Source organism: Hakea prostrata, chromosome 9 (genome assembly GCF_041222555.1).
Source record: "Hakea prostrata isolate BN-2017 chromosome 9, UWA_Hpros_2, whole genome shotgun sequence".
Classification (NCBI taxonomy): Eukaryota; Viridiplantae; Streptophyta; class Magnoliopsida; order Proteales; family Proteaceae; genus Hakea; species Hakea prostrata.
Window position 1 is genome coordinate 60114291 of NC_142608.1, and position 26169 is coordinate 60140459.

The 26169-nt window shown below is 39.5% G+C and overlaps 2 protein-coding genes and 1 non-coding gene across 3 annotated transcripts; 2 read left to right on the plus strand and 1 right to left on the minus strand.

The window, feature by feature from the left end:
* Positions 1-3585: 3585 nt before the first annotated feature.
* TRNAI-AAU (transfer RNA isoleucine (anticodon AAU)) lies at positions 3586-3659 on the plus strand. Its single transcript has one exon. It is a non-coding gene; the product is annotated as a tRNA-Ile (tRNA).
* A 138-nt stretch (positions 3660-3797) lies between these two features.
* On the plus strand, positions 3798-21565 carry IMPL1 (myo-inositol monophosphatase like 1). Its single transcript, XM_089167803.1, has 10 exons — positions 3798-4273; positions 5714-5781; positions 9742-9875; positions 10197-10285; positions 11845-11902; positions 12039-12091; positions 14032-14130; positions 14236-14349; positions 19356-19457; positions 20974-21565. Exons 1-10 carry the CDS (start codon positions 3950-3952, stop codon positions 21070-21072), a joined length of 1140 nt encoding a protein of 379 aa, XP_089023929.1. The 5' UTR covers positions 3798-3949; the 3' UTR covers positions 21073-21565.
* Positions 21566-22112: 547 nt separating this feature from the next.
* Positions 22113-23701, minus strand: LOC149005898 (protein PHLOEM PROTEIN 2-LIKE A1-like). Its single transcript, XM_089167804.1, has 3 exons — positions 23048-23701; positions 22816-22934; positions 22113-22731 (listed from the first exon to the last, which is right to left on the minus strand). The coding sequence occupies exons 1-3, from the start codon at positions 23561-23563 to the stop codon at positions 22356-22358; spliced, it is 1011 nt and encodes a 336-aa protein (XP_089023930.1). The 5' UTR covers positions 23564-23701; the 3' UTR covers positions 22113-22355.
* Positions 23702-26169: the final 2468 nt, after the last annotated feature.

Here is a 26169-nt window from a genome sequence, read left to right on the forward strand (position 1 = left end):
GTACATGCATGAAAATACGTTTGTATTGGCATCTCCACCCCTAAGCCACTCTGCGAGATTTTTGCGCCATAGCTCTTCTTCTCTTCTCAATTCTTCGAGAGTAAGTCGGTGATTCGGTCAACCTCATCCTCGAATATTTATCATTAGATTGAAGTTGAAGTTGTTCCAACTGTTGCTGTAATTTCCGAATATTGGTCTGAATATGGCCAAAAGTTTGTTTGTTCCATACTTTGAACTCATCTTGACAGTGGTCCATTTTCTGAGATACTTGTATGGCCATAGAACCTGAGACTTGTTTGTGCCATGCATAATGTGCCAAATCCTTACATTGTGGGTGCCGAAACCAAGTGTTCTCAAACGAAAGGCGCTTGCCATGACATCTTCCGCCTATCGTATCGAGAGAATGGGATTGTGATCCGACCCGTAACATGGTTTCACAAACACAGATGTATCAGGATATAGAGATTGCCATGAGTAATTAGCTAAAGCTCTATCCAGCCGAACTCTAATGTTGGCACAACCTGCTCTTTTGTTTGTCCATGTAAAGGAGGGCCCTTTGTAACCAAGGTCAAGCAAACCACAATTATTTAATAATTCAAGAAATGAAGTGCAATCATAAGAAAGACCTGGTTTACCTCCTTGCTTTTCCTGCCAAAGTAAATGAGAATTAAAATCTCCAATTAACATCCAAGGTTCCTTCCGAGCTTCTCCCATCTTTGTGATTTGCTGCCATATGAAGCTCCTATTGGTTTGGACAGAGTGACCATATATGAAAGACATAAAGGCAGGTTCTTCCCGAAGAACTGAGATAGATGTGTCAATCACATGAGGGTCTGCTGAAAGGATTTGAACATTCAAATATTTCTGCGAGAGAAGACATAGACCACCTTTTTTGTGCACTGGTGAGATGTGAAAATGTGAATATAGCCTCAAAGACTGTAACCATTTCTTCCATTTGTTTGTTGCAGTTTTTGTTTCCATGAGGAAAATAATATCAGGTTGCTCATTTCTGATCAAATTCTTCAGGGCCCGACGTGTCAAAGGATTCCCAATCCCTTGAACATTCCAACTGAGGATCTTTAATGCTGCCCGTGGGGTACGTCCATTCGTACATCCACGGAGCCTTCGGTTAAAAAATGTTGGTCGTTGGTTGATGGACTGGGATCATAGGCCATGAGAGATGAGTCAGTGGGAGGCTTTTCAGATGGGTGGCTAGTACGAGGACGCTTGGCTTTTGAGGAAATAGGAGTTTGAGGTTCCTGGTTCACGTAGATACTCTCAGAAATTATGGGAGGTGAGTTGCTTTTGGAAATGGGAAGGTGTTAAAGAGTGGATGGATCAGGGTGAGGTGGGTGTTGTAGTTGTAGATGGGCTTGAGTAGACCAAGCTTCACTATGCATCACAGGGTTGTGTTGGGAATGGGCTTGAGTATGGGCCATAACAGATGGGCCAACACTACTGAGTGGAATGGGTTGGGGTAGGTATAGAGGTGGTGGGGTAGCTGGCCGGATGGGTTACTCGGGTCGGAAATGGATACTCCAGGTGAATTGAGGAAGTAATTGGAGTATAGCATGGGTCAACTCGGCCGTTGGGCTAGCTGGGTCTGAAGGAAGGATAGGGAAGGATTTATAGGTTGATGTGTTGACTGTTGAAGAGATGAAGACGTGTTTTGAGAGTAGATGGGATGCATGTGAGGGGAGTAGTTATATGTCATGTAAGGTGAAAGGCATGATGGGACGGTAGAAGCATTGGGATTAATGGGGGTACTAGGTTGTTGCATTTGAGGACAAATTGGTGTGATGGGGATGCCATGGTTTTGATTGTTGTGAAGGCTCATGGGGATGGCAGAATTGGGAATATTAGGGATGGATGGGTGGAAAAGCTGCATGGCAGGAGACGTGTTGGCAGAGATAAAGGTGGCGGGGATAGGGCGGGTAGTTGTTGTACTGTGCATACGAGCCGTCTGCGGGGGTTGTTGGGGCCTGACGGAGAGTTGTCGGATGCATAGCGCGATCACTTCCGGCTCCGGCGGGATGATCTTCGCTCTTTCCAGCAACCGAGCGTTAGGGACTGAAGCTCGCAGAGAAGATTCAAAGAATATATGTTGAAATTCCTCACAGAAATCCTCCGCTGAGCAGTGGTGCTCCTCAGTATGCTTCTTTTCTGCTTCTTCATGAGCTAAACATCGGTTAACTTCGTGGCCCAAGTAACCGCAGAAATTGCAGAAGGTTGGTAAACGTTCATATCGAAAACTCACAAGTTGATGCTCACCAGACCGACGTAGCAAAGGGATTGACGATTTCAGTTGTGCTTGGATATCAACCGAGGTTCTCACACGAATGAAGTTCACTTGTTCACCAAACTGGCTACCTTGAATAACCATTCCTTTCAGCGGTTTCCCTATTTTATTGGCCAGTTGAAAACCCAGCGAAACCACTTGAAGTTCGGTTGGAACCCCATGGATTTGAACCCACAAATCAAGATGGGAAAAGTTCCAAGTATTATTGACATTCCAGCGTTCTATCACTATGAGGTTGCCATTAATAGACCAGGGGCCTTCTTCTAAAACATTTCGAGCATCAAGAGCCAATTCGAAATGAAATAGGAAGATATTTTCAGCTTTAGGTAGCACCACTGCTTTGCCTCGCAGGTTCCAGCCTTTTAGCAGTCCTTCAGTAACCGCCTGAATGCGATACCTCTTAGATTCAATAACTTTTCCTACCAGAGTTACGGCCGGAGAGTATATAACCTGAGCTTCCAGATCATCGTCGACGTAGACGCCTTCTTGAGGTTCAGGTGGCATACGTTCTGGAGGCGGTGGGCATGAGGAGCTCGCCATAGAAAAAGATGATTCCAGAAACAGAGTATTGATTTACAGGTCACGAGATCGATGGGATAAGAGGTAAATGTTGGTGCCGGCTTAGAAGAGTCTATGCCGTTGAAAGGAAAACACGCCAGAGGCGGAGCAGATCACTCAAAAGAGGAGATAGATTCCAAGGATTGATAGTATACAACTTTGAAAACACCGTAGTGTTTTATCAACCTTTTTCCGTCTTCATGTGTTATCCTAATGACATCAAATGTTTGAAAAGGCCGAAAGAATAAATCAATAATTATTTAATATGAATTATTGAAAATTCAATTGCAAAATAAGATAGGTTTAGGTGACCTACCATTGTTATCCCAACCTATTTTCTTAAAACAACATATTTTTATAATATTAATAATATCAAAATTTTTTTTTCATAAAAACACAAACAGACCCCGCCAATTGGCTTAAGATTACACGAAAGGTATACAAAGGAGGGTTTTTCATTTGGATCCCTTAGTTATAGCCACAAATATTTTGCCAATTGGGATCTATAATATATATTAAAAATGAAAAATATCCATAGCAATGTTTTGTTTTACTAAAATCGTTAGTTTAATTTTTTCTGACCAAATTACCATAAAAAGACGATATTGTCCTCCTTCATTCCACTCTTGAGATGATTAAAGGAAATAAAAATTGGATAAGAATACGAAAAAATCTTTTAATATTATGTTACTAATGATGATTTTATATTTGGAGATAGTTGATCACTCGGCCTATTAGCTCAGTTGGTTAGAGCGTCGTGCTAATAACGCGAAGGTCGCAGGTTCGAGACCTGCATAGGCCATTTTTTTGCCATTTCCTAGGTAATTCAGCAACCTCATTCTAGCAACCAAACATAGGTAAATGAATGCCACCTCATTCTAGCAACCAAACATAGGTAAATGAATGCCACCTCATTAAAATAGAGAGTAGCCACTTTAGAATCTGGAGTAGCCAAAACCGTTGCAACGGTTCTTCGAAGTATTATTGATTTTCGTATTTTACGATTCACAGATTGTCAGCCTTTCAATTCAGTGCCACAAAACTGGAGTAGCTAGAAAAACTCGAGCCTAAATCTTATCTGCCGCATACGATATGGGTTTGTCTTTAATTTCTTCAACAAACATTCCTCTGAGACTTTCACAGATACCCAAATCATTCTCCCCTGGCTTGGAGCGAAATTTGCCACACTCGTTGAATTTGTTAAGGAATTCTATCGGATTGGGAATATTGGAACTTGGTGTGAGGAGGGTTTCATCCATCTCCACTGTTTCTCCGAGAAGACTCTGTTCGAAGGCTGTGTTGTCTGAAATTCCCAATGAGAAGCGCTATCCAAAAGTAGGTGCTGGATCCACAGGACCCATTCCTTGTAATGTGCTTCTTGAAGCAGTTGAAAATGCTGCGAAGACCGGTGCTGAGGTTGGTTTGATTCTTTTTATTACTGATTAAATCTTTACATTTCTCATGTAATGGAGAAACTCATTCTACTTAGTGATATTTGCTTGCCTTTTTCTGTTGAAGACTTCTTTTTTCCATTTTTTTTGTCGGGCCGGGGGTTGCATCTGTGTTGGAACTATTTGTGAATGTCACAGAAGAATCTGTACACTCTTAGTTCAACTGGGTTCTAAGATGCAGAATTCGTTTGTTAGAATTTGGAATTTAATATTGTTGAGAGAGTCTAGGTAGTGTGACTCTTTGTACTAATTAAACTTTTAAATATGTCTGTGTTAGGTAGGTTATTTGGGTAACCCCAGAAAACACTGTGCTTGTGATCACTGTTTGCCTTGTGAAGTCGGTTAGAATAGACCAAAGAAAACATTTTCAACTTGTCTGAGTCATTACCATGCCTAAGGTTGGAAAGTAGACTATATGGTGGGCCTCTGTCTTGGCAAGCTGTGGTTTTAGTAGGCTGTAAGGTCTGCCCTCCAACTTGGTGCAATGTGATGGTTACTCCAATCTTGCCTAGTTGTCTAGGTTTCGAGTCAGGAAACAGTTTCTCCACAAAGCTGGGGAAAGGTCGTCTGACCTGGCTGAAGTGCATGGAGGTGGGAACCTCATGCATTGTGTTTGCCTCTCAATGATGAGGCTGTCTGGTCTCCACTTTAGATCACTTCTTCAATGGAAGTATCATACTTTCTCCTATTGAGGTGGTTCAAGGGTTACTCCTTACGCCTAGGGATGCATCTATTTAGGAAGAAGGTCCTTGGTAAATTCTTATGTAGCACATCAATTAGTGGTGAAATCTTGCCATCACTAATTAGAAGACACTCCAATAAGAGTTGAAACTTTTGCAAGATTGATGACTTCGAATAGTGTTATTGGATTGCAATATGAAGGAGACTTCCAAGTGGCAATTGGGATGTCAATGTTAGAAAAAAGAAGGAGAAGAAACTGATTACTTTATGTGTGTTAGAGTTGGCGTCCTATGTATGACTTACATCCTTTATTTGGCTTCTGCTGGAGAGGTTCATTGTTGCAGTAACTTCACATACAGATCATGGATACTTTATAGAGCTTGAGGGAACTCTGTTTGCTTCTCCTTTAGTTAATAAATCTTTTTTAATAGGTCATGGTCACCTGCAGATGTGTGGGTGGTATGAAGAAGAATGTCTCAATTCTGAGAGTGGTAGGACTGTTTCCAGTCCATCCCTGAAAGGAATATTGTGTAAAGACTTGCACCAGCATATGGTCCTTTATATGATTCTTAAGCTTCTCCTCTCTGCACATCTATATGATATTGCTAATTTCCTTTGTTATTATAATAAGAATTATTGCTACCGCATATTGCTAATGGGATGCCCTCCGTTTCAGATATTTTCATTTATTTTCTTTTCATATATTGTTCATTGTGCATTGCAGGTTGTGATGGATGCAGTCAATAAACCTCACATTGTTTCGTATAAGGGGCTCACTGATTTGGTGACTGAGTAAGGCAACTTTATACTTTTCACTTGATTGATGCCTTCATGCTCAGTTCTTTTTTTGTTCTAATTTCTGTCTTAGCTTATGAGTCTTTCCTTTGAAAAGGTTACTTAGTCATTCTTATTTCTTGTACTCTGTTTGGTATTACAAACTCATCTGAAGCAGCTATAGGCTTGATATTTTCTCTGCAATGGCATAAGATATTTGGTTAATATAGGATAACCTACCAGGACTCCAGCAATGGTTCCATTCTTCAGAACATTTTGCAGATCCACTGTGCATTGCACTTCTAGATTTATTATGTGTTTCTGCATCCATATCTTTAGCACTTATAGAATCCTGGTTTAAGGATGATATGGTGCGAATCTCTCTCTTTTTGTATCAGTATCAGTTGAGACTGATCTAATCTTTATAACGATTTTCTGATAATTACCAAGTAAATACAGACTTACACCATCCTTGAAATGGATTAATAGGATTTTCTCATATTGAGTAAGTTGAGGATGGGCATTGGTGTGACAGTAAGGTTGCTTCATTCTGACCAAGCGGTTGTGGGTTCAGGTCTGTGAAAGCAGGTGTAAGACTGCATAAAATGTGACCCTCGCCAGACCCTGCAGTGGTGGGATACTTATGCATTCGGTACACCCCTTACTTTCTGATTTTGAGTAAGTGCTTATTTATACCCCTTTTTGCACTGGCATATACTATATGTGATGCCCAATCTGGTTGAGATCATGACCTGTTTTCATGGAGTATCAGTCATTACTGGATCCATGGTCCGAAATCCATGGTTAATTGGTAATCTCGTCTTCTCAAGACTTAATGTGGAAGCTGAAGACCAAGCATAGGTAAGCACTTAAGTCATTATTTATAATTACCTATGTCACACCCCACCCAGCCGGTTTTCGGACACGCCCGAATACCCGTGGGGCGATACTCTCCACAGGATCTCAGTTCGCGGCCAATCCATAACAACAATATTATATAGCATAATCCAAGAGCAAGAATATAAAAGAAAGTAAATCTAAGGTTATTAAAGCGGAAGTCTAAAAATCAAACGGCGTTCTAACAACGGAAAAAGGAGGAAACAACATAAACCCAACCCAAGTAAAAGAAACTCCAAAGCCTCAGAATGGCTGGACTCCAAAAGCACAATCTGCACAAGTACACATCCCATCATGCATCTTCGTATTCTCGATCGCCAGTCCCACATAGGACTCTACCGGCAGCAGACTCTCCAAGTAATATGAGTCGTCACAACCTGCAACAAGATCTAAAGAAAAGACAATATTCACAGAGGATGAGTTCCACAGAACTCAGTGAGTCTAACATATTATACATCATGCATTCATCATGTACACACACACATATCAGCATACACAGTCGATGAATAAAATAATGAACATGAAGATATGATTATAACTTCTACCATGCAGTCTCTACAGTAGACACGCTTTAAGATAACACACCGGCCTCCTCTGGGTAGTCTCATCACTCACCCTCACGGCACTTAAGCCCGTCTGTTGGGTTCACCGCGGTAGTTGGGTCCTGTCACATCAACCATGGCTGGGGATTAGGTCAACACTCTCTCCCATCACCATTGGCCTGAGAACTGGCGCGTGTCAAGGATTTACTCTAGCCCAATGCAAAGTCACTCTGTCTCGTGCTACATATGATCCGGATACCTTTCCTCATGCCTAAGCCCCCTTTTGGTCCGGTATCGTTCTCACCTATGAATGGAATCCTCAACGGGAGGCATCTATTGGATCCCATTCCTTAACCCTGTGGTCATCTACATATGCTAGGGTGGATGCCGTCATGTCCCCTCACGCCGCCTAACCGCCGTCTTTTGGGCGATCACGAGGTCCGTTCTAACACATGTCACTATACCACAGCATGATATCGTGGGTTTGTTTGATGCACACAGAACCCCATCCACTGATATCATGAGTTACTTGGCTTCAATACCCCTGCCGAAAGGGTAGTAGCACTCATGGGATTCTTAACCACATGCATCTAGACAACCACACCGACTATGAAAAGTGCTTTGGACATCAGAGGACAGTGTCCCATACCACAGCCGCTGATAACCCAAGCTAGGAATACCAGATAGGTAAACCCCATTTCACCGTCACATACATTCATATGCATCAATCAAGTGAAGTAACCAATCACATAATCACATACAATTTACCTTTAATCATTCAATCAGAAATATAGTATGATACGCAGGATTATCGAGATTATAGAAGGTAACAGAAATTATCATGCAATACCACATTATTCACAGTCCAAATACACAATGATATTACATAATATATGCGATGTTATCCTCACCTGTTAATCGAGAATTCACGCGCAGTCTCACAAATTCACAAAATTAAGGAATGCCCAATACCCAATTAACCTAGCAAATAAACAAGCTAAATTAGATTTAATTCGGGATTCAATTTGAACACAGATCAAATGTGGGTTAATTGGGTCTTAATTTTAGTTCAACAAGGCGGGTCAACTCAGTCCCAAATCGACCCGGTTAACTCGGCGGGCAGCTCACCGAGTCAACTCGGTCGAACATGCTCGGTTTCGCACGAGGTTCAAAGTAGACGTGCGCAACGGCCGTGCGAATCTTTCTACGGAGTCAGAAAATTATTTCCTCAACCTAAGCCCTCCAATATCACATTTAAATGAAATTACCCATCAAAAACCTCATGAAATTGGGCCAAAATTAAGTATATTGAAGCAGACTTACCTCTCTACGCGATCATACCTCCAAATCGCGATTCCGCACCGTCAAACTACACAAACTCTTCCTCCCCAAGCGTCTTCTCCTCTTCTCTCTCCTCTCCCACGAGCTCTCTCCCTTTAGAAAACCAAAACCCCGAATTTGGTTCAATTGGGAAAGTTAAAGATCTTTTAGGAGGTGAAATGACCATTTTTCCCTTCACTGAAAAAGGACCGGTCAGATAAATTATCTGACCGCCTCCATCCGACCGCCCCCATATCTTCTTCATCCGAAGGCCGATCGCGATGAGCTTCGGAGGGTAGGTACCTTACACAATTACCAACTCAATGGTATATTTTATTTGAGATTTGAAGTCCTCTTGCATAGCTTTTTGGGCACACCAAAATGTCACTTTAATGCCTTAAGGAGTAATTTTCTCTCTCCTGGTGAAGTCAAACAAAGTGCCTGGGTCTTCATCATTGTCATTCAAGTCCATAGGATCAATTTATGAACTTTTTGGGCTCAACTCGGATGGTCAAGAGTTGACCTCATCTTGAACTTCGGGTACACGGACTTGAATGCCGGGTTATTAGGTTAGGATTTTTAGGGATCTCACAACCTAGGTTAGGATGTCATCAAACACTAACTTATATCTATCATTACTTAGAAGTTTGATTATGTGTCTCAAGGGATGGATCTGCCCAGGCACTCTACTTGGAACTGAAGTCTAGGAGTTTCTTTTTGGTTATTGTATTTGTAATTTTGTATCAAACATATAATTTATGCAATACAATTTGTTCAATTTTACATTTCTCGAAACCTCTCAATGTATATCAACACTTGAATGATAACTTTGGATTTTTTTAGCAAAATACCTGTTCCATTGTGTTCTTTATGATTTAAATAGGTAGTATGCAAGAAATCAGACAAAAAGACCCTGTAAAACTCCCAAAACCTGGTGCCAAAACTACCTGGGAGAATTCCCAGGTATCGACTGAGACTTTGAAATTTTGGTACCATCTCGGCTTCAAGGCTGGTTGAAACCGGCCTCGAAACTGAGATTTCAAACTTTGCTTCTAGATTAATTTTTGTATGGTTACAAGTGTTAATGAACTGAAGCCACCATTCATATGTTTAGGGTCTGTCATTATGTCAGTAATAAAATAACAATGATGCCATTGTTTTATTTTCTTTTATTTTTTTGGTACGAGGAGTTGTTTTTCTTGATTTTTCTGACTTGCAGCACAGACAAAGCGAGCGAGGCTGCCATCCTAGGAGTATTGAAAAGGAACTTCAGAGATCATCTTATTCTCGGGGAGGAGGGAGGGATTATTGGGGACTCGTCTTCTGATTATCTCTGGTGCATTGATCCATTAGGTTTGGTGCTCTTAGCTGTTGTTTCAAGCAACAATTCTACAATTCAATGAGGATATGGTCCTTTTTCCTTTCCCTGTTTACTATGTCAGTGACTGGTGGTGAGAATTGTCAGTCATATTATGAAGCCTTAGTGATCTCGTGGTTACATCTTCTATCTGATCCCTGCCATCTCTTTCCATGAATCCTTTTCAAGTTTAATACAATTAGTGATGCAATAGCGTCAGTTTCTTATGGTATTGTCTTTGATATTTTTTTTCGTTTTATTATTGTAACTAGTAAGTTCATCATCGGTTTGAGACTCCTTACCTGTTTTATCCATAGATGGAACAACAAACTTTGCACATGGCTATCCAAGTTTTGCAGTATCTGTTGGAGTTCTATTCCGAGGAAAGCCAGCTGCTGCTGCTGTGGTATTTCAACTTTCCTTCTTTCATCTTCTAATTTAGTGGAGCAAATTCGTAGGAGGAGAGGAGCAAACCTAAGTAATGGTGTTGACTTTTACTAAAGTCAAACATGCATCTCTCATATACTGTTGCATGTTATTGTTTGAGGGACAATTAATTAACTGAGCAATCTTTAAGTTAAGTTTCCCACATATTTTCTTCAATTTAGCATATATGGTTTCCTGTGCATGAGTATCATTTATTCATGCAGCATCGTCTTTCTGGTAAAGATTGGCTTTTGAATCTACATCAGCTCTTTTCATATTGAAATAAAACTCATCCTTGAGTTTGGTGGACACCAAAATTTGACTTGCACAATGATTCTTCAATTAGAGTTTGCAACAATCATCTATCTCTCCTTATATTTGATACCAAACATGACAAATGTCCACTTCGAATCAAACAAAAACCAGTGGGAGATTGATTGCAACCGGGATCAATACAATAGTAAAGACAAAATATAGTAACTATTTTTTTCTTCTTCTTTTCTTTTGGTTCCTTTTTACATATGAAAGATCATGACAAGATAGGAAGAAGAAGGCGATATAGAAGAAGGATGGATACAAGGGGGGTAGGGGATGGGCTATCTCATCCTTGGGTCTTTCGCCTAGGGCTATCTCAACTGTTGAACATGGGTTTTACTCCATAACTGAGGCTACTAAGCCACAAGAAAATTTCTCCAAGTCCTCTCTGTACTTGCAACAAAAGGGCCTACTTATAGCTTGGCTAAAGCTTTACAATGGATAGAAACTTAGGAGATTGAGATAGAAACTAATGACCTTGTGAGTAGTGACAATAGGAAATTAGAATTTACTAGGCTTTAAATTTCGGAGTAGTAGTTAAAATAGAAACTAAGTTAAGCTTCTAAATCTTCCAAGAATAATATTTTCATGTAATCTGAACTTGGGCCCTGCAAATCCTCTATTGATTTCCACTATGCCAAATAATGTTCTATGAAAGTGTTCATGTAAACAGTGATTTGAACAGTGTTGTCCTCTTTTTTCCTTCATTTATTCTCCATCGAACAAACAGAAACTTGCTAGATCATCAAACCAGGTTGCCTCTCATAGCAGTTGCATGACTTGCATCCCACAACCTTGCTGCACTGAAGTTCGGGCTTATTATGGGCTTTTGATCTACATCAACCTGGACATGGGTTGTTGATTTTTGGCATAGGTGGATCAGATTGGGTTGTTGATTTTTTGGATCTGACCTCTTATTGTGAATCAAAAAGCCAAGCTTTCTTACTTGTCTCTCTACATTTAAGGAAGCTGCATCTAACTTGGTGAATCACAAATTTAAAGCATTTTCTAGTGAGTTTCTGCCAGAGAATCAAGTGCAAAAGAAGGATTATTGAAGGAAGCTTCATTTTTTCTTGTAAAACTACATATAACTCAGGTTTTATTTTTATTTTTTGCACATAATTTCATTTTCATGAAAATTTGACATGATGTGTATTTTTGTGAAGTAAAACCTGAAATATTTTTATTTGTTGAGAAAAACTGCTGAGATGATTTCTTATGTAGGTGGAATTTGTAGGAGGCCCAATGTGTTGGAATACCCGCATATTTTCTGCATCATCAGGTCAGGAGTTACAGATAATAGATCTTTTATTTTATTTTTCAATCATTATTGTAGAGTTTATATGCCATGGAATGGCACAAAGATTATTTTTCTGTGGAAGGTTTAAATGATAGTTTTCTTATTGTTACAATTTTAGGAGGAGGAGCATTTTGTAATGGAGAAAAAATTCATGTTAGTCAAACTGATCAGGTATATATGATTTGTTTTAATTGAAACACAGATGACAGTCTTGATTCATATTATCTAAATTCATTGAACCTGGTTATGTATTAAAATTTACCTTTTGATCTTCCAATTCTCCCACTTGAAGCCGGATGCTCATTTTTCGGATAAAATGGAACATTTTTAAGGGGACAAAAAATTGACCAACAAAATGAGATTTCAAAACATTTCTTTGCAAAAATGGACTTACAACTTCTCTGCTGTAGATCTGTTATTTGTTAGTGAAACTTAGAATGAAGCCAATGGCACATCTTGTCAGTCACTATCCTTGTGGTTTTAATGCTAGTGAATTAGTTAATAACTAAAGCATTGCCCCTTCTGTTTGAAATTTAGCGTCTCTACAAAATAACCTGAGGATATGAGACAAGAATGTGAAATATGGTGATGGTTCAAATTTGCTGAGGGATGAGGTGGGTGTCAAATTTCATGCTCTGCTGTATGAAAGGGAAACTTAAGACTCATCCAGCTGTTCCACTGTTCATTCATATGCTGACGTGGTTGCTTTACTTCCTGCTCTGATGTAACCTAGATTTTAGGGTTTTGAGATGTGCAATTATCTCCCTAAAATTAGGGCTACTTCTGGATCCTCTCCTTTTGTGAACCAGCAAATAAAGAATTAACCTTGGGAATTAAAGATTTTAGCAAATCTAGATCGGATGGGTCTGATGGTGAAATTTTGGAAGATTAGGGTTTTAGGAAAGGTTTAAGGTTAACAAATCTTAAATGGGTTGGAAGTAACTTGGATGGACGATGTTAAGGTTTTAACAAATCAATATGGGTTGGTTTTGAGATACCCAGACTTACCATATGTTGGGCTCTTTTCTCTCTTCTTGATCTTTCTTTTCTAGTGCTGCCGCAAGATCCAGAAAAAAGGAGGAAAGATGGTGGAAGGGAGAAAAGTGGTTGGGGTTGGGGAGGGGGTGCCATAGGGTTTGGGAGGCGTGGGGGATGGTTTCTAGGGTTGCCACAGGGTAGGGGAAGGTTCTTGGTTGTATGCGGGGGTGGGAGCCGTGGGGTAGGGGAGAGAGAGTTGGGGCTGGAATGGGGAGGGGCTGTACCTACTGGATTAAGATTTGGATGCTGCAGTGAGTGTTGCCTGCTGTTGAAGATGGAAGAATCTTGCCAAAACTTGAAGAAGTTGAGCTTCAATACCCGCCGTGGCTCTCCCAAGAAGACCACGACTTAATTTCCTTCAAGACTCTAATTTTGTTTATTCAATTCAACTTGTTTGTTTACAAAGAGGTGGGGGCGGATAGACTTAAACATGGAAACCTAACTTGACTTGACTAGGGAATCCTTTGTAGACTAGGATCTCCTTTACAACTCAATAAATAGAGAACCACTACAAAGGAATCTGCAAGGAAAACAACCTGCAAAAAGCCAAAAATAATAAGTAATTGTCCCAAAAGGAATCTCACTTTAAAATTGATCCCAATTGGGACTCCATCACCAACCAAGACTCTCAATACTAATCCAATTAAAAAAATAAAATTAGAATGGACTCACAAAAATATAAAGAAAATTTCTGGACTAATTTAATGTCCAAAAGAAGTGGAAAATGACCAAACTACCCCTGATAGGGTTCGGCCAGCCCACTTGGTGGGCCAGTGGGCTTGGTTCTTGGGCCCAATTTGCTGATTCAGGAAGGGGAGGGGAGATGACTTGCTTACATCATGTACTCTTGGTTGAAACAATTGATCTTAAAAGAATTTTATGGCCATATTAATAATGGTAGTGAAGAATTTTCCCTTTATAATTTGGCACCTCCATGAAGCCCTTACCTTGTATTTGAGAAGTTCAGAGTTCTCTTTTGAGACTTACATTTAGTTCCCTTAAGTTACTAGTTTGCCATTTCAAACCTTGTACTTGCTTTTCTTGTGGGTTTATATTCTTCCTCTTGTTCTTAGGTGGAACGATCTCTTTTAGTAACAGGATTTGGATATGAACATGATGATGCATGGGCAACTAACATAGACCTATTCAAAGAATTTACAGACATCAGCAGGGTATAGTTGTCTTTTCCCTGAAAATTATATTGGTGTGAGATCCTTTGTAAAGAATGGGATATTGTGTATTACTCAGTTCTAAAACTCTTCACATTTTATATATAGGGTGTGAGAAGGCTTGGTGCAGCTGCAGTGGACATGTGTCATGTAGCTCTTGGCATTGCTGAAGCTTATTGGGAATATCGTCTAAAACCATGGGATATGGCGGCTGGAGTTCTGGTAAATATTGTCTCCTCACCTTCATTAAAGTTTTCCCAAGTTTCCAACAGAACTAAGTGTGTTCTTATATCTGATTTCTGTTGAAGGAGTATGTTCTGGTCAAACTTAATTTTATGTGGCTCAAATACTGTTTAAAATCACTTTCAATGAACATATTTTTTAGACATCAAAACAAAAAAATATTTTACCATACTTTTGGTTTTCAGGAATATATTACTGTATTAAGATTTGTGAAATTTTAGTTTTAAGAAAAACCCCAACATTTGAAAGTTAAACAATGTACTACTATTAACAATCCATTCGTCGTTCTTTTCGATTAATTAAAATATATATCACCCAAAGAAGAAAAAAGGAAGGGAGAGGGATGTACATAGAGAGGAGGTTGGGGAGGGGGGATACGTCAGCTTTGAGTGAGCAGCGACAAGTCAAGACCCTAGGTAACAATAATGTGCCTGTTCGTTAGGGTGTCTACAAGGGGCCATTAAGAGAGAACAAAAAGCTTGGAACATACTTCTTTATAGATTGGTTTCTGAGTTTGGTTATGGGACCTGGATTTGTCCATCTGTGAAGATTCCTCTCAAGCCAAATATGAGAAATATGAGTGCTGAAGACCAACTTTCCAACCGTTCCAGCAATAGAGAAACCATTAAACATGGATGAGACGTAGTGTGATTCAAGGTCCAAGGAGTCGGATGCCTACGCGAGTGCTAGATGGAAGCTAGAGTGAGGAGCCATATAGGTTTAGAGAAGGGCAAGCAAAGAAGAGGTGGAGGGTCAAAGTCAGCAAAGCAGAGGATGCGATGAGAGGAGATGTGGATGTGGTGCTGGAGAAGGTGTTGAGTGGGGATGGAATTGGAGAGGCCTCTCCTAGTGGTGAAGGCTTGCCTTGGGATATGGCTTTTGAACCAGACCAAACTGGCATAGGGAATAGGGGAGGAGGGGGAGTGGATATGGTTCCAGGTGGAAGAGGTGAAAACAGCCCATTGTTGGAGTGCAGCTAAATGAATTTGTGATGTGAACATGGTTGACCCCCCTGGCCGAACCCTAAAGTGGGCCCCCAAGGTCCCCACCCAAGCAAGCTGGCCGAACCTTATTACCGGGGTATTTAAGTACTGCTGAATCTAAATTCCAGAATTTTAGAAGAGTCCCAGTCCATTTTAAATTCTTATTTGAGTTGTGTTTGAGTTGGTTTTCATTACTTAAGTGGTGGATAAGACAAGACTCTTTTATAAGAAGGGTTCCTATCTTTTAGGAGTTTGCTTTTGATTAAAATTTGTCTTTATTAGTGGTTGTGATTTACTTAGGTAAGGAGTCTGTTTATAAAGAGGACTTTCATAGATAAGATTAGTCTTTTATTTCAAGAAGTGTTCCTTTAATTTATGTGGTTGTTAAAGGATATCCCAACTTATAAAGGAAACCGGAGTTAAGTTGGTCTCTAAGTCTTAGTTGAGTTTTGAGTCAAGTTCTTCTTTTGATGTAAAGGCTATAAATAAGCCTCATTACTCATTGTAATTCTTTAGTTTGATTACTGAATGAGAGTTATTGAGTCAAGGGCCGGGGTTTCTGTTTGAAGGGGCCTTGGCGGATTTTTAGTAAGTTCTTCAATATTCAGCATCCTTCTTCAAGCTACGTCTAGTTTTCCAATTCTCGACAGCCTTCACAAATTCCAGTAACCATTAATGGCAACAGCAGTCAAGAATCAAGTACAGCAACCCACCCCTTCCCTCCCTCACCTCCCCACCCCATCGCAGGCCTTCCCCCTCACCCCCATGACAACCCTAACCACTCCCCTGCCCCTGCCCTGTTCACCACTTCTACCCCCTTCCCCTTGCTGTGGCAATAGCCCCCACCCGTCCTCTCTCACTTGGACTCTCTTTTCCTCCCCTCTCTGCCTTGGGCAGATCTGAAGCAGAAATCAAAAAAAGAGGGGAAAAAAGGAAAAAAATTAAAAAAAGAAGAAGAAGGAAAGAACGAAAAAGAAAAGAAAAGAAAGAAAACAGAAGAAAGAAAGAAAAAGCAAGAGTAGGAAAAAAGAAGGAAAGATCCAAGGAAAAATTTTCAAGATCCATCACAAAATTCATCATTCCCTAATTTTTTCCCTTCTCCAAAATTATCCCATCCCATTTTTCCCTTCTCCAAAATTATCCCAACCCATTCGTTTGTGATCGTTGAGTTTTCCTACATTAATTGAGGTCCATCCTTTTCATCCCATAATGATCCAAAGTATCCCTAGAGATATTTGTTGAATCCCTAACGACCCATATTAAAATTATTAGATTATTTGCTAGAAGATTCTGGGCAAATCCTTAATTCTAGGGAATCCTTCCAAGAGACCCTAACCCTAGAACCGGATTCACATCTTTGTCTTGAGAGGGGGTGGGAGTTGGGACTAGATTGGCTCGAGATCATGGATGAAGGTAGCCGAGGGGGGGGGGGCAAGAACTCGAGGAGATGAAGGGCTGAGGGTGCATCTTTGGGAATGTTAGAGGAGTAGATGCCTCTAGCATTGACCATTTGGGAAAGAATGGCATGCTAAGGGTCAAGCTAGAAGGAATAGGAGCCATCGCTATATGGAGGGAGGTAGCTGAGGTTGCGAGGGGTTTGAGACTAAGGAGAGCACCCCATATCCAGGAAGGGCTAGGAGGGACAGGAGTAGACCAAAAAGAGTCATGCTTGAGAAGGTAGGACTAGACCCAATTCACCCAAATGGAATTTCCGTGGTAATGATTTTCCAGATGAGTTTGAGGTGAGGTTACAATCTTTGATTCTGTTGATACCAAGACTTCCTTCCTATTTGGGCTTGCAGGCCACATTCTAGTTGATGAGGTGAAGGAATTTGGAGGCTTCTTTGCCCTTCCAAAGGAAGCTGTAGAAGAAGGATTTGATGGAGGAGACGATGGTTTTGGAAAGAGAAAAGATCCCGCAACAATAGATGTAGGAGGACAGAAGGATAGACTTAGTTAGGACAAGTGAGTAGCATAGGAGAGGATCTTGCCTTTCCAAAGTTGCAGTGCTTCTTAATGAGGTCCAACAGGGGCGGAGTAGTGATGGCCATGGAGATGGGAGGGAATGGGGGGGGGGGGATACTAGGACTGGGAAGGAGTCCTTGGGGAAGCCTGTAAGTAGGCAGTTGGAGGCTTCTTCAGAGACTCTCGAGAGGAAGAGCTTGGACTTCTGGAGGTTGACTTGAAGGCTCGTGAAACTTGAAGAGGCGGAGGGAGGACATAATGAAAGTGATAGACAAAGAATTGGCTTTGTAGAAGATCATGAGATCATCTGCAAAGGCTAGATGGGATATTGGAAGACTTGCACTTGGGGAGGGGGGAGATGAGGTGCTCATCAATTTTGTCTTAGAGGCTACGGGAAACAACCTTAAGGGCATTAAAGAAAGGAAAGGGGACAGAGGGCACCCTTGGCGAATGGCTGCTTGGGAATAGAAGAAGCCAGCGGGGATACCATTGGCTATAATTGAGAAGGAAGGGAGGAGATGCAAGAGTAGATCTAGTATTTCATTCTGGTTGTTGCCACCAAGTCTCTTGCCCTAAGGCATTGGTGGTGGGCAGCCCAGTTGCCTGGGCTTTCCCATTCCATCACATCTTCCAAAAAGCGTGAAGGGAGATGATCTTCACAACCGCAAGGAACGGCTGCTGGGAGTCAGCCTCCGTTGCTGCCGGGAGCGGGGTAGGATAAAGTGAAAAATAATGGTATTTGATGGGAAAGAATATCCCGAATGAAATCCCATTTTGAGGAGTCAAATGCCTTGTGAAAGTTGATTTTGAGGAGGGTGGCGAGGGAGGCATGCTTGTTTTTGAAACCGCCGACAACCTCAACACAGAGGAGAATGTTGTGATGCTATGACTAGTAATAAAGGCGGATTTGTTAGGGCTGAGAAAGAGGGGGACAACATTTTGAAGGCTGTTGGCAAGGATTTTGGATATGAACTTGTAAAGGAGATTGGGTTGAAGTCGGAGAGGGAAGAGGCTCTCGTGACCTTGCAAAGAATTCAGAGGTAGGTTTGGTTGATGTGGGCAATGTGGTTGGGGTTGAGGAAGAAACTCTTGATGGCTTTGAGGAGTTTATCTTTGATGAGGTCCCAATAGGTAACCCCGTACTTAAATTGTTTGGGCTGGGCATGGTTGCTCTTATGGGAGCGAAAGGCTATAGTGATTTCCTCTTTGGAGAGGATGGAGCAGAGGGAGGGCTAGGATCAAGGGGATATGGCGATGTTCCATTAGAGGCTGAATGGACAAAGTGCAGTGATAGGTTGGGGTTAGAGGAAGGATTGGGAGGGAAAGAAAGTTAAAAAAAGGGAGGACCAGAGTTGTGACCCAGACATGGAGCTGGGGTGTGTGTGTTGGGGGGGGGGGAGAATGGGGGAGATCATCACCAGTAAGACAGGTTACCAGAGGACAAGGGGAAAGGGAGATCATTTTCACTTCTAATTGGCCTTTGTTGAGCTTGTCACCAATTGCACTGTGAGATTTTCCCCCCTTTTTTTTCTTCTTGAATTGGAGATGAGCATGGGTCTCCTTCCAATTTTAGAATTTCATCATTTAACTTTTTTAATTGGATTTCCATCAGGTGGTATTTATGTATTTATGAATAATATCCTAAGTAATATCTCAATGTTAGGCATAAAGAAGTGTCTATCCTAATTTCCAGCCAATATCCAATAACAATCAACCCCACAAGTAGAAATTTGAGTTTGTTTAGAAGGTTAAAATAGATTGTATACAAAAAATAAGATTTAAATGAAAAACCATTTTTGGGTCTTGAAATCACCATCCAGAGATGGCTGGGGCAAAAAAAAAATCCTGGTTCAACCATATCTTCATTTCTGGCTGGCCAAAACTAGATTGAAACCTGAGTTCGTAAACTTGGTCTAAGTCTAACCATACCCTCCATGAACAGGAAAAATTACTACTTCCACAAACATTTCTCCATATTTAATACCCTTCTGTTAAGTAGTTCTTTTTGATTCTTTGCTTTACTGTTTCTCCTAGCAGATAGTTGAGGAAGCAGGTGGTGCTGTAACATGCATGGATGGAGGAAAATTCTGTGTGTTTGATAGGTCAGTTCTGGTATCTAATGGTGCGTTGCATGCAAAGGTCAGTCTTACTTTCCGTACACAGACTTTCTCATTTTTTGTTAGTTTTTCAGTGAGGACAGAAACTGAAGTTATGTTAGATTTACAGAGAGCTCCAAAAGAAACATATCAAAACGATATATCTCGCATTGTACATTCTATACCAGTTGAGATGCAAAAATCTATTAAAACTCCAGCAGGTTCTTTAGTTGTGAAATACTGAGACCCCAATCAAATAAAAACTAATCTCAGCACAAATTCTGGGGGAAGGATCTGGTGTGTTCTTCACTCACTGTTGTGTTCATTTCCTCTTAAAACACTTGAAGGATTTCATAAGGAGTTAAATTCCTTGAACCTTGCAAAAAGGCTTCTCATCAGGATGAAAAATATATAAAGGAAATCATACACAAACATTTTATCATGTCCAGGCCTGGTCCAATTTACTCCATATTTAGACTACCTCAGCCTCAGAATCAGATTCTTATCCATATTGCACAGTCAGCCGACTCAGCCCTATCTGCCATGCAACCCCTATCAGCCTATTCTGTAAATTTTCCACAGCCACCACCTGGCTTTCTGTAATTTTTTTTTTAAATTTTTTTTTTCACCTTGGGGTTTTGGGGGGGGGGGATTTTGGGGTTGCAAAGATTTCTGTTACTAGCCACAGGAAAATAACTCTTTGCATTTAAGATCATAAATACTAAAAAATGGGCCAGCAATATATTTCTTCATCAACATTAATTATCACTTGTCTTTGATAAGTTGTGAGAGCAAATTGACTGGAAAGATTTCTAGATCTTCTGCATGTCTATTAGTGTCCAGGTTGGAGCATTCTGGGGACTGAAGCAGATTTTGTTAACTATTGAAACATGATTTACAATGTTAAGGGGTGATTCTTCACTGCATCTGCCTTTTACACTTGAAGATATGCATCACCTAGATCCTGAGTTCATGGTCTCTCCACCACCTATTCCACTTTCTCGGTGGTGACTTTAAGAAGTTAATATGATCAAATCCTTAACGAGCCACTACACTGTAAAACAGAAAATTATTGTAGTCCAGTTTTAAGGTCATTGAATGTTGATTTTACTTCAGAGTTAGGTCATTGAATGTTGATATCACTTCAGAGTTGGTAACAGTGAGCAAATTGAAGATAACATTCTGCACTGCAGATCCAACTAATCCTCTCTCCAAATCCTAAACTACATTTTCAACCCATTATGCCTTTATCTTTGAAGTCTCCAGGTAAAGGTATTGTAAAACAACCGCTAAAATGGAAAAGTTCTGTGGTAGTCATGTTGAGATGTGGCTAATCAGATGGCTGTATATCAGAAACATCCAATGATATGTGTTCAGTTACTTGCTGAAGTTAATTCACCATTAGTAAAGTAGAAAGCTGATTGTATGATCAAGTGAATTGAACTTGTCTGTGTTGTATATATAAGTGACGTTATCTCTTCAATTTATGTTAATTCAATTGCATTTTGGAAAACATTGAGAGATATTCTTATTAACATTTGCAATTGTGTGAAACCCAGCTCTTGGAGAGAATAGGTCCTGCTACAGAGATGCTGAAGAACAAGGGAATTGACTTTGGTCTGTGGTTTAAGCCAGAAAACTACCACACAGATTTGTGAATTCTCCTTTCATTATTCCTTCCCCAACACCAACACTCCCCCTCCACCCTCCCACCCCCCCACCCAAAAAAAAAAAATAAAATCAGAAGTAGAGTATAGAAAATACTTTTATAAAAATAATTCTATATATCATATCACCAAACTCTGCTCTTGAAGAGCATAAATCTTGCAGCAGACACTGAAGAACAAGGGGTAGATTTCGCTGTGGTTTAAGCCAGCAAACCACCAAATATTTTGGAGCTTCCGTCCCCACCACACTGCCCCTCTTTTTTCCCGTCTTTCCCACCCTCAAAAACACCTCCCCTCTTTCTTCGCTCCCCCAACGAAAAAAGAGGCATGGCTCAAAAGAAGTGTACGAGTGACCTTGTTTCAACAATTTCTGTCAATGTGATGTATTACTTTAGATTTAATGAGATTTTATTGATTAGACCTTACATTATTTCTATATAATTGTCTTATCATCCATGTGATTGGATTATATCATATTTTGTGATCTTCAATGGTTTCTCTCGTAAGGGGAGAGAATATGGTGATGGCTGCTGACTGTATTGTAGGTAAAGCATATGTGGATACTGAGATTATTATCTCTCTTTTGCTTGATGGAGAAAAATGCTGTATCATTCCAATTGTCTAACTTTTTGAAATATGTTACTTCGTCAATTCAAAATACAAATTTTAATATTAGCAAAGTTTTTGTTACAGCTATTATGTTCAGAGTCTTTGAAATGGAAAGAATTTGGGTTCAGCATTAGAGTTGACATTGCAGTCGAATGATTGTATGTCTACATAGATAGATTTAATAATTTAAAGTTGCCATTCAATACAAATAGCTATAGAACATATGTAATAATGTCAATCATCAAACCATTTAATTTGTTTCTAGTCCCTTTCCAAAAGAGAATAAAATTTACTTTTATATAAGCTAAATTTTTTTTTTCTGAATTTGATCTAAGAGTTAATAGCTAGAAAGTGATTTACCCAAAAAAAAGAGCTATAAAGTGCTTTGAGAAATGAATATATGTTAGTAATAGGATGTGGATAGTGAGGTGTTTTATGATTTATTAATTGTATCAGTTGAAACTAAACCTACTAATGAAAACTGAAAGCTGAGTTGGTGTTATAATTGATGGTTTAATCACATTAGATTTGAGAGCAAGGAATAGCTGAAGGCATTTATACAGTCCACATTCACAGTACTTATGAGAAACAACTTATGATGCTTGGTCTAATGAAATATACGAATCAGTTTCTGAGCTTTATTTTCCATGTTATTTGAGTATCAGTTAAATGCTAGTTGTTGGCTTGATGATGACACCTTTGATGACAAGCCCTTTCTTCCACTGCCCACCTTCAATTTCAAAGAGACAGAACTGCAAGTCTCCGGCCTTCTCCGGTGACGTCTGAAACTCTCCCACCAGAAGCTCTACCCATTGTTCTCTTGGCTTTGAAAGAAGAAACTCCTTGCGTTGCTTTCTTTCCCCATTGGGAAGTATGAGTTGAAGGTTTACTGGAACTTCCCACCCATATATGGAATCTCTTAACATCACTACAAATGCAATCTTATATGTTACTCCAGGTGTGAGGTTTGAAGTATCAAAACTTCCACCTACTTCAAGCCAGCAAACATTTAAAAGTTCAGCAACATCCACAAACACATCACTGCAACCAGAAATTCAGATCAGTTTCTGATTTAAACCGATTAGGCAAACACTAGAAGAACCATGTAAACCTAGCAATTCTTACCTTGTTTCTTGATAATGAAGCCAGTTCCAGTAATGCTCATCGTCACTCCAAGTGATCGAGAGATTTCTTGCAAACAAAATGAAGCAATTATGACCTGACTTTGCTTCAACCCAGTACTTCTGTGTTTCAGAGGGAGGTGAAGAAAAATAATTTGTTAAGTATTAATAGAATAATGGTCTTATGGTTATATGGCCTGCAAAAATAAGCCTGGTTTGAATTTGAATGAACTTACCTTTCTCTTTTGGTTTAAAAAAAGACCAGAGCAGAGACTATCATATAGCTTCTGCTGAGAGGTCTCATCAACTAGGGAATCTGAAGTTCTGATGATGGCATGGTAGTTGTGAGGAAGTAGTTTCTGTTCTGGGGCTTTCTCAATTACTTCGCGGTCATGAGCATGACGAAGTGAGACGCTTGGATGGAGATCCTCTTTTTCTGACCCTGCAGCTTTCTTCTCCTTGACATGGTCAAGAGGTAATTTCAATTCTGGTTCCTCCACAAGAATTTCACGGACATGGCAACCATGACCAAGCCATTGGCTTGACTCTTCAATGGTCTTGTTGAGGGACTCTTTATTTCCTAATTTCTCTGCCCCTGTGATAACATCACTACTGTTGTTAGGGGTCTCTGTTTCTGACCCCTCCGCAGCTACTTCTTCATGGTCATGATCATGAACATGGGAAAGATGCACATTGGGTGCTTCATTTAGTTGAAGATCAGCCCGCCTGTCTCCTGACCATCCGGAACCCATCTCTCCTTCCAGTTTCCTCTCCTGGTAGCTGTGTCATTTATAAAATGGTAGGTTTGGTTATACATTGAATTAAACTGTTGTTAACAGAGTGTGCAAGTAAGAATATGATTCTAAAAGCTTTGACTCTGATTTCTCATAAAGGTTCTAACCTTTTGATGAAGCTAAAGCAATACTATTTTCTGGTTCTTACTCTTGTTTGTTGGAGTAGTGCACAGGGTGGGATGTTAGTTGATCTCTAGAAAGAATTTTTAGTTTTGAACTACAGAAGGCAAGTTAAAATTCCTGAACTGTGAACAGAGCAATACATGGCGTAGTAGCTTGAAATAAGATGCAACTACTTTGATTCTCAGGAAAGTATCTGTACCCAGTTCACATACAATTTGGTTTTTGGGATTTCTCCTTCTCAGGGTAAAGATAAAGGCTCAGAAAGCCTTCCTTTTCTTCCAAAGCTTAGAAGCATCTTATTCCCTTCTTGTCTGTTTGGCCTTCTTATTTAGATGGGTAATTGACATTGGACTACTTACTTAACAACACTCACTGATTACAAACTTTTTCTCCCTGTGACCTTCTGTTTTGGTCCCAGAGAGTGAGAATTTGTATTTCTCCAATATTTCTTGGGTATTCTTAGATTTTGTTAGGGTCTGTTTGGTTACATGAATCCAGAGATTTCAAATCGATTCATGAATCTGAGAATTATACCCGTTTGGTTGTAAAAATCTCTAGAACAATGAAATCTAGAGATTCACATTTTTACACTAAAAACGTGAATCTGTAGATTTATGGGTAAGGGGTGAAATCCAGAGGTTTAAAAAAAAGCTATACATTTGTACATTTACAAAAATCACGTCGATCAAATAGTTTTTTAGATGAATCCACAGATTTCATTCCACAACCAAACATTTAATTTTATAAGTTATGACTCCATAAATTTGAAATCTCTAGATATTTGAAATCTTCAGACTCGTTATATGAATTTGGGGATTTGAAATGAAATGAGATCTCAAATCTACGGATTCATGGTTCAAAAAGTTAATTGTTTGGTTACCTTCAAATCTATCGAAGTTCATAGATTTTCGTAGGGTTATTCCTCGTGAATCTGTAAATTTCATCAATTTTATACTTATTGTGGAATCCATGGATTTCATGAATCCAGGGATGCTTTACAACCAAACTTGTATAAATTTTCGATTCATGAATCCAGGGATTTGAAATCCCTGGATTCAGATAACCAAACAAGCCCTTTACTGAAGCTCTTAACTCAATTTTGAGAGGTTGTATTTCAGTTGGTAAAAAATAAAACCTTCATAAATATGAGGTGAAAAGTTCAAATCTCCTCGAAGCCAACAACGAACTCTTATAAATATATTATTCATAAAAACAGCTGGTCCCAGGTGACTCCAGTTTCCAAAGAAAAAGAAAGAAAAGCTTCGCTAACTCCACAAGAATGTTACTAACTTACTGTGAACAATCTGTAACTGATTTCCCTCTCCTCGGCCATGATTTATTCCTGGTTTCAACGGCAGTTTGGTACAAAACGGTTAAAGGAATATTCAAAACTCTGTTTTATAGAACTGAAAAAATCAGGATTGTTCCAAAACCACCATTAAATGATCAAACACCATTTTTTTTTTAAATGGGAGTGTCACAAAAGTTAAAAAAGAGATGGGTGCGCAAGAACCTAACCTAATATTAAAAGGGCTTCCGCAGCCAAATTGCATTGTTGTTTTTGATTAATCTGCCCACGGTTTTGTTATTTTTGACTCTTAAGTCATCATAAACATAACATATCATTTAATGATTAAACAAAATTTTATGTGCTTGTGGATCTTGGTTCTGGTTTGTGATAGTTTTGGAATTGGTGGGGTCAAGTCTCACCTTTTTTCTCTCAGGGATTTATTTTAATCAGGATCTTCTATTCTCTAGGTACTAGGTATCACTTCTGATGTTTTTTCTACTACACATATTGGAGGGTGAATTTATTTCTAAATATTGATATGATAGAAATATCAAAAATTTCTTCAGAAACAACAATATTCAACTGCTCTTCAAAAGACATAAAAAACATGATTTTACAGTGCCAAGAAATCTTAAAACAAAAAATACAAAATTATGAAAATGCCATTGAAAACAGTAAAATGCCCAAAAAACCATCTCAAAACAACATTCATCACTGCAAAACAGTGAATTCTTCTTACGAGCTTGTTTTGGATCAACGTGGCAAATTTAAGCCTATTATAAATCCAGACCCTTGAAATACCGCATGTGTCACCCCATATGCATCACATTATTACTAAAATAATTTTCAATTATATAACAAAACTCTATTGTGAATTATACCAATACCAAAATATAAATATTGTTCTAAACATCTTTTAAGATTAAGAAAATTTATAATTCAATAAAATCTCAAAATTTTTGAAAGAAGGTAAGCAGATTTGTTCACATGTCATGTGTCACCGGAAGTGAATCACCTCTACTAACTTCTTTGGTCTAAGTTGGCGTCGACATAAAATGACTCTCAAAGCAAAACCACAAAGAAGAAAGCGATAAAAAACATTAATGAGACATAAGAGAGAGGCTCAGAGCTTGTATGTGTTTCTTAGAAT